Raw genomic sequence first — 14,381 nt, forward strand, 5'->3', positions numbered from 1 at the left:
TGCTTTGGCAGGCAGGAGGAGAGAGGGGAGCCTTGGGAATTTCAGACAGTCATTTACTTAATAACCATAGACAGAGCAGGGGGTTGATTTCTGGCTGTGAAGGGATCGTCTTCCTTCCCTTCTCAGTGAGAATGTGCTGTGCTTGGCTTGGGGAGAAAGGGAGTTAATTGGGATGCAGACTCCTGAAACAGAACTCCGTGGGTATGAACAGTTTCTCAAGAAAGATGAAGGTTGATTTATGCTTGCTGGATTTGTGCCTGCCACCCTGAGCTAAACATATCTGATCTTACAGATACGTTCCTTTTCCTGGGTCCCCAGCTCCTTGTTAGCTTTCAGAAGAAACCCCAGCCTGCTCTGACCTTAGATTTGTGAGCTGCATCTCCTTCAGCATCTGTTTGTCTAGCAACAACACTTCCCATTCGTGGTCAGAGCCACAGAGCAGCAGAGGCTGTAGCTGGAGGGAGGGGAGTTAGATTCAGCTGCTGTAGCAAAGCAAAACTAATGCAGATGTTTGTGGGATGAATTTTCTGCTCTGAAGTGCTGTACAAACTAAAATTCTGCATTTCAAATATGCTCCGATTGATTCAGGGTTTGGTGGTATTACTTGGCTGTGCCAGGAAGGAGGATTTGGTTTTCTGTGCTTTAGTTTCTCTTCTGTAGTATTTCCCATTTAGCTCGTGGCTGACTGCTGCTACCATCCCAGATCTTTCTCAATCTCATCTGAAATGAATCTCTGGGTTCTAGCTGATTCCTAACACTTATAACCTCAAATTAAAGATGCCAGGTGTCAAAACTGTTATGTATTACTGTCTGTGAAAGTGCCTATGGACAGACTAATGTGGAGAGAAAAATATGGAAATAATCCCTTGGGAATATGGGTTTGATGGGATGGGTAGATGAAGAAGTGCACATATTGGATGGGATGGTTCTTTGCTGTGGCAGGCTACCTGCTCTTGGAGGGTCTCTGCCATTTGACCCCCACCTGTGGCTGGACACGTAATGGGATATTCTCTGCCTCTCAGAGTTCTTAGTTCAGACGTAACATGAAGTCTTTTGGATCTCTTTTTAGATTATACCTTTCCTGCTTCATCTCAGAAGGCATTGCTGAAACGAAATGGGACACAAGTAGACAACTGGGAAATGGCCACTGTCCAGCCACCAGCAGAATTTGTGGAGCCTGACTTACACACGCCTTTCTCCACACTAGAGGAAGAGGAGGGGCTGCTCCCTATTGACCACTCAAGAGGAGGAATGGAGAGTCTCCAGACTTCTGGACCAGAGGTTACATCTTCTGAAACAGTGGACCAAGAGGACTCCTTCTCCCTTCTGTTTTCCACAGCCTCTGCCAGGCCAGGTGTTGTGACTGATGCAGCCTTAGGAGGGCAAGAAGAGGACTCTGTTTCTCCAGGCTTAGACCTTGGGAGCAGCATGGGACCAGGTCTTCTACCTGTGCCCTCTACTTTTTCTACTACTGTTGCTGCAAGATCTCCCATTGATTCGGAAGAACTCTTTGAGGTGACAACTGGAGACACTTGGGCTGTTGGGGGAACAGATTCAGAGCTGACTGTGGCTACAACAGGAGCAGAGCTTGCAGAGACCACGGTGGAGGCTGGTGGGGAAGAGCATTCAGCCAGGGAGGAGGTGTCAGAGCCCACGGTGGGGTGGGAGATGCTGGAGCCCACGATGCTGGCTGAAACAGAGCAGACAGTGGAAACACCTGTGGGGACACCCTCTCCTACAAGCAGCTCCCCAGGCACCCAGACTCTTCCTGGTAGTGAGCAGCAGCCCTCTTCTGTGTCTTTGTGGGACAGAGCTGATGAGCCTGCGCTGGATCCTCTTTGGAATGACACCGAGTCAGCCACTGAGACTGCAGCAGCAGAGAGGAGCTCGTCACCCCAGGCTGGGGATGCCCGCGTGGCCATGCTGCCAACAGAGCTGCCCTGGGACTCAGCACAGGTTGCACTGGGAGCAGGGGCTGGGCTGGGAGGTTGCAGTGGGGATATTTGGGTACTTCACTCCTGGGGAGTGTTTAAGCCCGTCCCTGAGTCTGACTGCTGGAAGTATGTTTTTCTGTTCACCCAGTCAAAACTGAATTTTCAGGGAGAGTTATTCACAGCAGTTCTTAAGGGTCCATCCATCATCTTTGGTGAAAGTCCTGGCCCCTCACATCTTCCTAGATGCACAAAATCCTGCTTCTGATAAACAGAAGCTGAACACCTTTCTTCTGGGGCATGCACAGCAGAGAAAACTCCTTGTTTCCTCAGTCTGCATTATTGGAAGTGTCAGGACAAACATGGCCCCAAGGATTTCTGGAAGGGGAGTGAGAAGAAAGTGCTGTTTTTGCTACTGCTGCCTGCAGGGACCAGGTGGAGCAGAGTACAGTTCTGTGAGGATATTGGTGTAGGAGAGCCTGTGAGAGAGGAGGGGTGAACTGCAGTTCCTGAATCCAGCAAACTGGCAGCTGGTTAAGAGAAGATATGTAGCAGGAGCTGACTGGTGAGAAAGTACGAAGCAAAGCTTTTAATTTTGCTTTCTGCCTCATGGTACTCAGGAGCCTGAGCAAGTGACTTTGTTCCTCTGTGCATCCTATCCTGCCTGCAAAGTGCTGCCCTGTCTCACCAGTTTGTTTAAGGACCACAGAGGCTCCTGGTTAGGTTTTGTGTAAAGTGCTGATAAGGCTGCAGGCTAGAGAGTTTTCCACTGAGAACTTGTGTCTTCCTTGAGTCTAGATAGAGGAGGGAGGTCAAGCTGAGCTGTGGCAAGCTGGCAGAGTAACTTTGTCCCTGTTTTGTGTTAGCACTGAAATGGTGATTGCTCCTTAGAACAGAGAGTTAAAGGACAGCCACATCCTTTGAGAAGTGCTTCTGGGAGTATGGCACAGTGACTTGCTCCCGTCCCTTGTGCTTTCAGCAGCAGAGTTACATTCACACGTGAACCCAGCTGTCTTTGTCTTGTCTCTCCAGGTGATCTGTAAAGACTGGAGCAACCTTGCGGGAAAGAACTATATCATCCTGAATATGTCGGATAACATTGACTGTGTAAGTCAGCCCAAAGAGATTTGATGGCACGGGGGCAATGGTGTTTAGGAAAGTGAAGGCAGGCACAGCTCTTGCTGTTTGCTTTCACCACGAAACATTTTAAAAGCATTAAAGTCAACATACAGAGGCTGTGAAGAGAAGGGGAGGAGGACAGAAATATTCCTGTTCTCCAAAAGGGAAAAAAGAGTGGGTGGAGAGAGATGATTTTGCTCCAAGTCTAGCACATGTCAGTTCCATACTGGATTTTTCCCTAACTTCTGGCTGCTAGTCTGTGCCAGTCAGTACCTGGATTGTCACGAGACATGAGAGCTTTTAACATTGCACCTCTTACAGGATTGAATGCAGCTCTCCTTCCTTCCTTCTCTTCCTTTTCCTTCCATTCCTTCCAGCATATAGTAACAATCCTCTGATGGCTCAGAGGAATAGGGACTCCCATTTACACTGTGCATGGATAAGTATCAAGCAGTTATCGCTAAATCTTCCTTAAGGGTCTCTTCTCTCAACCCTATTATCTTGTGTGTTATCTGTGTCTGTTAACCAGCCATGCTTTGCTAATCCAATGCCTGTCCATCCATCTCATAAAGCTGCAGTTAATTCATGAGCCCAGAGTCTGTTGTGGATCCCTGATAAAAGGGCTTGTTCACTTCGGCTGGGCCTTTTATCAGGTACTTAAAAACCAGTTGTGAAAGGCCTGGGGTCAAGGTGCCTTTCATAATTCTAAGAAATTATTATAAGCCTGACACCCTGAGACCAAAATGTTTCATTGAGGAATTGTGTTCTGGCCTTGTGCATCTGCACTCCTGCTTTGTGGGGCTCCTGCTGTGGGCAGAACCAGCTGGTTCTGTTACTGCAGGGTTGCTCTCTGGCACTGACCTCTTGCCACTGCTGATGAGTTCTTGGTTGATTTGCTTCGCTTTTTTTTTGAAGGTGATCTTTTTGGGGACAGGGAAAATGGGGAAATTCCTATACACAGTAAGGCATGCTGACTGCTCTAAGAATAGATGAAAAGTCAGTCTTTTTTCTCCTAATTTAGGCCGATCAGTGTGGAGGGCTTTATGTATCTCTGCTACAGTTCACAATTGTAATGCAGAAAAGGAGTCCTTGAAAACCAGAATTCTTCTGCCCTGTTTCCTTCATGTCCCCATCCCTCTTTCCACCATCTCTGTGGACTTTAAATACTAGTTAATTTTGTAATATGTAGTAAGTTCCTTTCTGTGGTCACTTGTGTTGTTTAAACCTCTGTAAGGGGAAGAACTGAAAAGCAGATGTGCAGATGTCTCTTGATCAAATTATGTCTTTGCTGTTGAATCCTCAGTTCTGCCTTGCTGAGGAAGATGGTGCCCTGGGATAGGCAGGACTGAACTGTTTTTCTGCTTGATTTCATGTTTCAAAACATATTTCCCAGTGAATGATTTGTGCTGTACTACCCCTTATTCAAAGGGACATTTGTCGACATACATATTTAACATGAGCATCTCATCATTCCCTGCCTCCATTACTACTTTGCATGAGTGAAGCTGGAATCAAGCTCTTCATCTTTCCACTGATGTTGATGCAATTTGTTTCCTACCCTTGGTAATTTGCTCAGTTTGGGCATCTCAACTACTGTCTTCCTGTCTCTTTTGTTTTTTGGTTTCTGTATTGGAACTCTGGTGTTTGGGTTTTGAGGGAGAACCTGTGTTGCAAGTGCTGTAGTTTAAATTAGTGTGAGTGGGTATTCTTCACATATTTCAATGTTTTGGTGCCATGATCTGGTGGTATTGAGTCCCACTGAAAAGCTGAGGGACAAGGAGGGTGCTTAGCTCCTTCCAGAAGGTTGCACTTTGAGCTTCAATACACTTCATGGCACCAGGCTTTTACCTGCAGCAGGGATCATGTCTGTATTTCTGTATTAAGCTGGAAGCCTATTTGTCTTCCCAGTGGGCTCCAGGTAAGGGAATCACTTCATTCTCTCTCTGGGCAAATCTCCCACTCAACATACCTGGAAAGTTTGCCCAAGTGAGGACTGCAGGATCTCACCCAGCAGTGCTACCTGGCTGCGCATTGGGAAGTGACCTCACCTTGGCACAGGTGCATTCAGGCTCCTTCACTGCTCCCTCCTCTCCACCATGGAGAATTGATCAGTGCTCTGCAACCTCTGCTTTCCCCATCACCAGAAACACCTCGCTTCTGTCCTCTTGCTCCTGGCTCAGCTGCTCCCCTTTCCTCTGCATCCCCCAAATGAGGGCCTCAGACTGGCAGTGGGACCATGAGCTGGAGCTGCAGCTGGGCATCATGGTGCTGCATCACAGTGCTGCTTCCTCACACAGCTCCTCCTGCCTCCCCATACCAAAACCCATAATTTCATAAGAGGAGGCACTGCCAGGCTCTTGTGATTCAGGCTCCAGTCATTGATGTCCAATTAGGCCATTTTTGGCACAGGCCTGTGCCTGCCCTGAGCGCTTCAAATTGCCATGGCAACAAGAACTCTCCATTTTATTAATCATCTGTGTGGCCTTCAGGTTGGCATGGCAACTGGAGATGAGAATAGAAACACAGGAGTGAGAAAGCAGCAAAGGCGCCTGCTGAGGGATGGCTGGAGCACGTCAGGCTGAGCGGCACCTGCTGACCCAGCGCTGGCTGCGGGCAGGAGCCTGACTGCTTCCTTCTCACCTTACACCATAATGCTGCTTCAGGATCCCTGTGTGCCAGGAGAGCTGGGCTTGGTGTGGGGCATATGGCAGCCACAGGAGCTGAGGAGGAAGGTTGGAGCATCAGGGGGTGTTTGTGGCTCCAGCCTGGGGCACTGTGCAGCAGAGCGTTGCACCAGGTTTAACACTGCTGGCTTTTGGGCACGTGTGAGGTCTCAGCTGTACCAGCCCTGCAGTGCTACAGCTGCCTTGTCCCTACCATGCACTCACCAAGGTTCCTTTCCTGTGGCAGGAGGAATTTCGGTTGGAGAGGGGTCCCCAGCTGTTGGCACTGGTGGAGGATGCCTTCTCCAGGCAGGCAGAGGGGCTGCAGGACCGCTGGCTCATCTCTCTGAGCAAACCCAATGAGAATGACAAGCACTTGCTAATGACGCTGGCAGGGGAACAGGGTAAGTGCTGGCACAAGGAGCCTTCCTGTGATGGGGAGTGTATTTAAGGGGCTCCCAAATGGAGGTACACAGCCATGTTGGAAGGAGCTTTTGCTTTCCAATCCATTTCAACCCCACCAGTTCTCAGTATTCACTGGACTTGAGGGATGGAGAGGGACTGAGAACATCTTTCTTCACATCTGTCTTCTGGGTTGTCCCTCACTGCTTACACGAAGCACTGCACTTTGCACTTCTGCACTTTGCTGCCTCCCTGGATTGCCTTTCCCTGAGCATCTGTCAGGTTTCTCCTTATGTACTCTCCTCCATGGTAGGATATGACAGCCTGCTCCTGGTTCACTTCCTAACCTATCAGTTCTGAAGTCCTGTCTGAACTAGCAAGGATGGTCCTCATAGTGCCCTCCTTCATCCCCAAAGAAACAACAGCTGACAGTGAACATGGGCTGGACTGGAACATTTTACCATCTCTTTATTCCTGTTTTCATACAGAGGCCCTTTTCCTGCCCACTTACTGACAGAGGTTTGTAATGTTGACTTGATGGCCTCTATGACCTCTGTGAACCTGTTTCCATAACTTTCTGAGTGCTGCTGCTCACTCCCAGAGCAGACACGGATCCTGAGAGCTTCTGTGGTGGGGGGCAGGATACCTAGGGTGCTCTGATATTAGTTCATCCCTGGATTTTTTTACTCCTTTAAAGAGTATTTGGCGGTACCTTTGTCTGTGATCCTGTGTTCTTTCAGCCTCCTGACATAAAACACCAATGAACAAAAATGTGTGTTTCCCTGCCTTCATCCTGTTGGGGATTTTATACTGATGAATACATCTGACTAACCTGAGCTGAGAGCAGCACTGATCTCTTCCTCTACTTTACAGGTGTTATCCCTACAAAAGATGTTCTCATGGCACTGGGGGATGTTAAGAGGAGCTTAGCTGAGGTAAGAGCCTGTCTGCCTGCATCCATTTGTTAAGACTGGTTATACAATTAAAATAAGCAACTTGAAAACTGGGAGCATATCTCAGGCTAACCAAGTGCTGAACCCACAGCAGGCAAACAGATGAGTCAGATGCTTGGCAAACTCCCTTCTCCCCTCACTGGTAGTAGCCAGACCATCAAATGTCTGCTCCTTTTAAGAGAGTAACTATGGGTTGTTCCCTCCCTGCTTTTCTGGCTTGGTTGTGAGACTGCTTTTCACACATTAATTTTGTTGGGATTCTCAGTGTCACCCCTTCCATACTATTGTCCAAAGCAGCGTGGCTGCTGCAGACCCCCACATTTGGCCCTGCTCACCCTCCAGCTGTTTTACATACACTGGCTTCTCTTGACACATTCACACACCTTCTACAATTCCAGGGTCTGCATTCCACTCCTTAAACAACTGCCTCCACAAGGGCAGGCAGAGGACTGGGTCAATGGATGCCAGACTCCTCTGCCATTTGCCTCTAGGCCTCACATATTCCCTTCTAACCCTGGGCAGCTTGGAAAAGGATAGAGATGAGGACAAATCAGTCCCACGATCTCTGGCTTTGCCCCTTTGTCCTACAGGGTATGTAGGCACTGAAGACCTGATTCTGCTTGAGTTCTTTGTGCCAACCACTGTATTAATTTTGTTGATTTTAGCAGCAGGATTGAGCCACTGCCTTGTTGGCTGTCTGCTCTCAGGTCTTCCCCTGACCCAACAAACTGGTGCAGTTAGACAAAGCAAATTAACTGCTCAGTGGTGTATTGATTGGCTTACGCCTGAGAAAGTGCAAAAAGCCAACCCTGTAGAAATTGTGTGACTGAAGTATCAGCAGCTAGAACTGTCCAGAAGGAAGGACTTATGTGGATGCAAGGTTTAACTTTGCAACTGTGGCCCCATGTTAATGTGAGTTCTACCAGAGCCTCCTTGCCCCATGCCTCTAGCTCTGTGACTCTGTCAGTAATGAAACTCTGCTCAAAGTGCTGCCCTTGCACAAGCAATGAGATTGCAAGGAGGATGGAGGATATTCTCGTACACCCGTCATACTTAGTACTGAATTGATACATAACCTGTTTCAAATCTGCCAAGTCACTGGGACCAACACTGGGCTGTTTGCTGACAGCCACAGGGGGCCAGTTTCTCAGGGAGCTATCCCTAAGCTTTTAGACTCAGCTGGCAGCTCTCCACTATCAAGACCTTGTAAAGACCACTATGCCCTCTTAGGATCTGAGCTTTAATGGAAACCTATTTATTAAGGTTACATTCTCTGCCAAGCAGTTACCAAAGCCTCAGCACCCATCAGTGGTTGATAGTTTGTCTTGGGGACTCTCAGTCTTGGACAGTTTCTCCCATGAAAACCTCCTTGTCATACACAAAGGTACACACCTTGTGCAGGTGAGCAAAATAAAATTGTGCCTGCTGTCATTTGCTGATGTGTCAGCTTTCATGGAAAATGGTGTTATGTATAGTTATGAGCTTCTAGTAATGTAAGACAGTGTACAACCTGAGTCTCTAACCCTGGCTTTTACTTCCTCTGTCCACATTCGTGGTCTTGTACTTGGACCCTGGAAAGTCTGAACAGGATTCTATCTGCCTGCAGGTCAGGACTTTTAGTGTACTGCTTCCTTCCTTCCAGATTGGTATCCAGAACTACTCGACCACCACAAGCTGCCAGTCGCACCCTAACCAGACGCGCAGTGATTATGGGAAGCTCTTTGTGGTGTTGGTGATCATCGGCTCCATCTGCGCCATCATCATCGTCTTGGGGCTCATCTACAACTGCTGGCAGAGGCGCCTGCCCAAGATGAAGAACATGGTGAGCACTGGATGGGTGGAGAAGGTGGCCAGACTCTTAGCCCTTGGGATGGAGGAGATTGGAAAGTTAAGAGGGCAATTGTTTTCCCCAGTTATGGGACATAGCTGGATACACTGCTGGAGCAGCAGTGGAGTTCATTCAGGTGTAAGAGAGATGCAAATGTGCTTAGGACAGCTCATTTCCACTGTGAGGGTTGGGCTGGGAATGAATCTACATCTTCCCACTGACTCTGCAAAGGTCTCGGTGACCCTCATAGCCTGGTGTGATTGTGCTTCTCAGCAGCATTAAGACCTGTCCCCCTTTGTCTCCCTTTGTGTCCTCTCGTCCCTGGCAGTCGCACGGCGAGGAGCTGCGCTTTGTTGAGAACGGCTGCCATGACAACCCCACTTTGGACGTGGCCAGCGACAGCCAGTCGGAAATGCAGGAGAAGAAGCCGAGCGTGAACGGTGGAAACACCATCAATGGCCCTGACAGCTGGGATGTCCTGATCAATAAGCAGGCGAGCGAGGATGTGGATGTGTTTGAGGAAGACACGCATCTTTAGAAAAAGAAAGGAGGGAACCACCCTCTTAAACACACTTGTTTTTCTCCTATCTTGACCGATGGACCATGGGATCAGGTGGCTTCTCAGGAACTTCTTAAAACCTTTGAACAAGTCTTTGGGCAAGTTTTCCCTATGGAAGTCCTGAGCCTGCATCTGAGGCTTGGAGCCAGGAGGATCACGGAACAGAGGGAAGTGGGAGGGGTGGGTTTATAGATCTGTGTGTGTGTGTTCCTATCAGTAGCACCAATGCTTTCATCACCTTTAAATGCACTTACTGTAGCTCTGTGGTAGTGGCTGAGAGTGTCTGGATTGGAGAAACAAGCTGGTGGGGCTGCCTGCCACCAAGAGTCCAGATTTGGGGAGTAAATTTACTTTCCGAATACTGACCTTGAGACCACATTCAGTCCATGCAGGTGCAGTAAAACCTGTGCATTCTGGATGGAGGGGAGCCAAGATTCTGTCGATGTCCTGGGCAGAGTTTGCATTCCTCATGTGAAAACAGGTTTTTTAGTGCTCTAGCATTCAGCTACTAATTGTATGAGAGCTGATGTTTACATTTGGGGAAAACACCCCTCCCACCACTCCCTGCTGTCATCTCATTTCACCTCTGGTACCACAAACAGCCCCACTCCTTTTTTCAGCTCCACAACTCCAAGATGAGCTTGCAAAGTTTGAGCACTTTACCCTTGCTTGACTGATTGCAGAGAATTCAGTGCCATGGTGCAGCATTTTAGATGGAAATGTGCTTTAGGTTGGAACATTGCTCAAAAATGGTGTTTACATGCCTCTTTCACAATAGCCTGGGAAATCAGCAGGAAAATATCCTTTGTCTTGTGTAAGTTTTAAACTGGCTGGCCTTTTCCACTCCAGTTCTATTTTTCAGGTTAATTTGGTTTCGGTTGGTCATTTTGCAGTAAATGTAAAGACTGTGTGAAACTTTTAAAATAGGGAAACAAGTAATGTTCTCATACTTTTGTTTCAATTTCAGCATTTTGCCCTGAGGGAAGGGTGGAAGTGTATAATATCCCACAGGTATAATTCGGGGTAACATCTTTAAAATCACTGCATTTAAACAATGGAAGAGCCAGTTCTGATGAGATGAGAATCGGATGTAAGAGCTCCCCAATGAATGTTTCTCAGGCATGCCTCAGGCAACTTTGAGGCTCCAGCTCCCTGAAGATGTGTGCTAAAGGCACGTGAATATGTGTAATTGTTCTCTGAGCCCTGCCTAAACTACTGTCAAGCCTGAAATCCCAGAACATTTGTTTCTTCTGTCATTGGGGATTGAGGGACTTGCTTCAGTCAGAGGCACCAGTACTTCTCTCCCTAGTGGTGGTGATCTGCATGCTTGCTTCCTGTGAGATGCAGCTTCACACTTAGTCTTGAAGGGACCCTTTGTTCACAGAGGCCCCAGATGTGCAGCCTGTAAATCTATCACTGTATGTATAGAGACCTTTAGCATGTTCCTCCCTGGTGGGTGTGCCTAAAGTCAAGGTGCAAGAGTCTGTCGTTGCAGTTTGTGTAGCGCTTTGCATGCAAACTGAATCACAGATCACCTCGATGTAGGACCACTCTGATACCAGTTTATTAGGGATTCAAGAACGGTGATAACCGTTGGTTTCCTATCCAGATTCCAATTTTCAGTGGTTTTAGCCTGCCTCCATATCTTTTCTGGTCTTATGTAGGAATCAGTGATCATCAGCTCCTTTGTACCTTGGTAGGATTGCAGAGATGCTCAGAGTTCCTTCTCCTGCCCCAGCAGTTGGTAGTGGGGGACAGTCCAAGTATGCAGACAGCCATACATGGCCCCCTCTGACCACCCCTCACTGGTGGCTCCTGCTGAGTTTGATGGGTCTGTGCAGTAAAACTGCACAGGTCCATTGGCTGTGTTGAAGGCACTTTGGAGCTCACAGGATTAAATGCAAATTGTTGTTACGGTGAGTAAATTAAAGCATGGAGTTAAAATTTGAGGTTTTGTAGCACTTAGCATAATGGGGCCTGGCATGCCTGTGGCCTTTAGGCAGCTGCACCGTGTAAATCTTTCCAAGTCCAATAATCCTCATCAAATATGTTTTTAATGCCCAGTAGCTGTTAAAAAGATAATGCAATGCCACCAATCAGATGTGAATCATTTCGCCCACAAATCGCTTCCTTGGTGCATATCCCTGCAGAGCGACTTTGCTGCCCTGTTTTCTCTCCACTATCCTAATTCAGAGAAAAAACAAGGCACTGATAAAGCAATGCTTCTGGCTGGGTTCAGCACCTCCCAGTCTCGTGTAAAGTCTTCAAACTTTAAAGAAACCAAGGGAGCTATGTAGGTTCAATAGTCAGCTAGCAAGTTCTCCTAATTTGCTCTTCTGGCCTCTCGTGGCCTGGACAATTTTCCAGAGATGCTGTTTTCTGTCTGGAATATCCAGGTAATCTGAGAGACACTTTAAGGGTGGCTGTTGTGAGGCTGAGGACACTTTTCTGCTGTCTCTGACAGGGTGCACCTGGCTGTATGATCCCAGTTTAGCTTCAGAAATCTACTGGTTGATAGAATTTCACTTTAGTCTGGTGATACTTTTTATCCTTTTACAGTTTGTTTTTTCTCTGTATCATTTTTTTGCACTAGGCTGATCTTGTCAAGTCGATTGCACTGTTGTCCCTCTCCTGCCAGCCCTGCAGAGATGGGTCATCTCCGGGGACCTGCAGGCTGGGGAGCACTGTAGAGGGGCTGTTGGTAGCCCACTTTACTCTGTCCAGTGCTTGCATTTCCAGCTCTGCACACGGAGGATGTAAAGAGGAAGAAAACCTTTGTCTTAGCATTTGTAACAGGAAGCTTTTCTATCACCCTAATGTAGTTAAACTTCTTTTTAATAAAAACTGTGAAAGCTGGACTTCTCAGAGCAGTGTGCCAGGTGACAGAGCAGATGCAGGAGACAAAGCAATTCCTGGAAAACTTTCTTGGACATTACCATAATTCCATCTAATGTTTGGTCGCACTGACACCTGGTGGCAGTTGGGAGTTGGAAACGAAAAATTAAAAAAAAAAAAAGAAAAAGAACTTTTCCCTTAGCTTTGGATATTTGTTTCCTGTGACTTGCCTAAGGATAACCTGCTTTATTCACGAGGGGCTGGAGGACTCGACTGTGAGCAGAGGGGCTTGCACCAGGCATGTCAAGGGTGTGAAGACATCCTTGTCTGCAAAGTAGTGAGATGGGACATTCCCTGGAGTCACCAGTATAGAGGCCCTCGATGCAACACAGGGTCTCGGCTCCATCTTCCTGCTTTGTCTGCCACTTGCTCCCTCTGCTCCGTGGGACCACAGCTAGAATGCAGGGACTCTGCCTTGAAATGGAGGTGGTTCTTCAGGGAGAGTGAGGAACCTTCACCAGGTGCTGTGTGAGGAGTGCAGTGCCTCGGGGAACACCGGCGATAGCATCGTCTGGATGCACGTCCAAGAGCAGAGTGGCCCTCCATCTCTGTGGGATCATGGCCAGGTGTGATCTGGGACGGCCAAGCTGCAGAATACTCCAAGGTGTCACCCAGAGATCTGGAACTGTGCCTGTAACATGGAGTCTAAGATGTCCTAGCACTCTACATCCTGCACGCCGCCTTGGGGTATGTAGGGTGGAAAGAAACAATGAGGAATGACCCAGTAATTGTGCTGGATAATGAAGGATGTAATGCAGCTTGAGAATACAGTTCAAGAGACACTTCAAGGATCCCTCTGGCAGAGGATATGGTGTGAAATGAAGGTACATTATCCTAAGGACTATTGCAGCGTGACTGTAGAGCATTGCAGCAGGGTCCTACTGCAGCGACTGCCATCAGCAACTTGTCTGTTCCCATCTGCCTTTGCAGCCATGCAGGAGCACATCTGTCCTTCACAGCAGGTTTGGGACAGCTCCAACAGTCAGACACAACAAGCACCTTCATCTGTGCTGGCTCATGAGAGCCTCATGTGCTCATCTAAGCTGACAGCCAGGCTTTGAGCCGTTCTCAACACCTTAATTCCTGCTGGACACAAACTGCAAGCCCTGGCCACTGCTCGGGATTGCTGCCGGAGAACACTTAGAAACACTTGTGTCTGGCCCTGGAAATAGCAGGGTTGTGGTTTTGTTTTCTTTGCAATAAAATACACCTCCAGGGTGTCTGAACACTGACCTGAGCGCAGTGCTTTGCTTGGTTAGATCTGCCTGAATTCATGTCTGCTGCATCTCGTAATGCAGTACTGGCCAGGGTTTCTCTGCCTGGCTCCCCTTCCCTACAGTATTCTCCTTAATTCTCCCATCACAGATTTCTGTGGAAGCCCTCAGCCATGCCAGGTGCCCAGGCTGTGGAAACAGGCTTCCCCCGTGGCGTATTCTACCCCTCCAGTACCCACAGGACCAGCCCAGGACACCTTTCCTGCTAGAGTGGCTTAGCACAAGCCTCTGGTCCACAGCAGAGTCCCTGCCTGTGTGCCCTGTGCCACGTGTGTCCCATGCAGCTCTCCACCATCCCACACCTGCTCCAGACCTAGACCCCTACAGAATCACAGAATTATTAGGGTTGGAAGGAACCTCTGGAGATCATCCAGCCCAGCCCGCTGCCAAGGCAGGGTCACCCAGAGCAGGTGACACAGGAACACATCCAGGTAATGCTTGAATGTCCCCTGAGACTCCATGCCCTCCCTGGGCAGCTGTTCCAGGGCTCTGCCACCCTCAACCTAAGGAAATTCTTTCTCATGTTGAGGCGGAACTTCTTGTGTTCTGGTTTATGGCCTTTGCTCCTCGTCCTGTCACTGGGCACCACCAAAAAGAGTCTGGCACCACCCTCTTGGCACCTGCCTTTGAACGGATTAATGAGACCCCCTATTGTCGCAACTGCACGTAGTCCAGAGAGAGCCCTGCCACATGTGCCAGACCCCATTCCAGCCATGTTCTGGGCCAGCTCCCCTCAGGTGTGTTCCAGCCCAGTACC

The 14,381-nt window shown here is 48.4% G+C and overlaps 1 protein-coding gene across 1 annotated transcript in view; it reads left to right on the top strand.

The window, feature by feature from the left end:
* The window catches only part of PODXL2 (podocalyxin like 2), a 32,560-nt gene extending 18,978 nt beyond the window's left edge, over positions 1 to 13,582 (top strand). The window contains exons 3-8 of the mRNA XM_053954091.1: positions 1,070 to 1,956; positions 2,964 to 3,038; positions 5,961 to 6,117; positions 6,989 to 7,050; positions 8,711 to 8,890; positions 9,225 to 13,582. Coding sequence (XP_053810066.1) covers positions 1,070 to 1,956; positions 2,964 to 3,038; positions 5,961 to 6,117; positions 6,989 to 7,050; positions 8,711 to 8,890; positions 9,225 to 9,434 — 1,571 coding nt within the window. The 3' untranslated portion in view covers positions 9,435 to 13,582. The remainder of the gene's footprint in view (positions 1 to 1,069; positions 1,957 to 2,963; positions 3,039 to 5,960; positions 6,118 to 6,988; positions 7,051 to 8,710; positions 8,891 to 9,224) is intronic.
* Positions 13,583 to 14,381: the final 799 nt, after the last annotated feature.

This window comes from Vidua chalybeata, chromosome 12 (genome assembly GCF_026979565.1).
Source record: "Vidua chalybeata isolate OUT-0048 chromosome 12, bVidCha1 merged haplotype, whole genome shotgun sequence".
Classification (NCBI taxonomy): domain Eukaryota; kingdom Metazoa; phylum Chordata; class Aves; order Passeriformes; family Viduidae; genus Vidua; species Vidua chalybeata.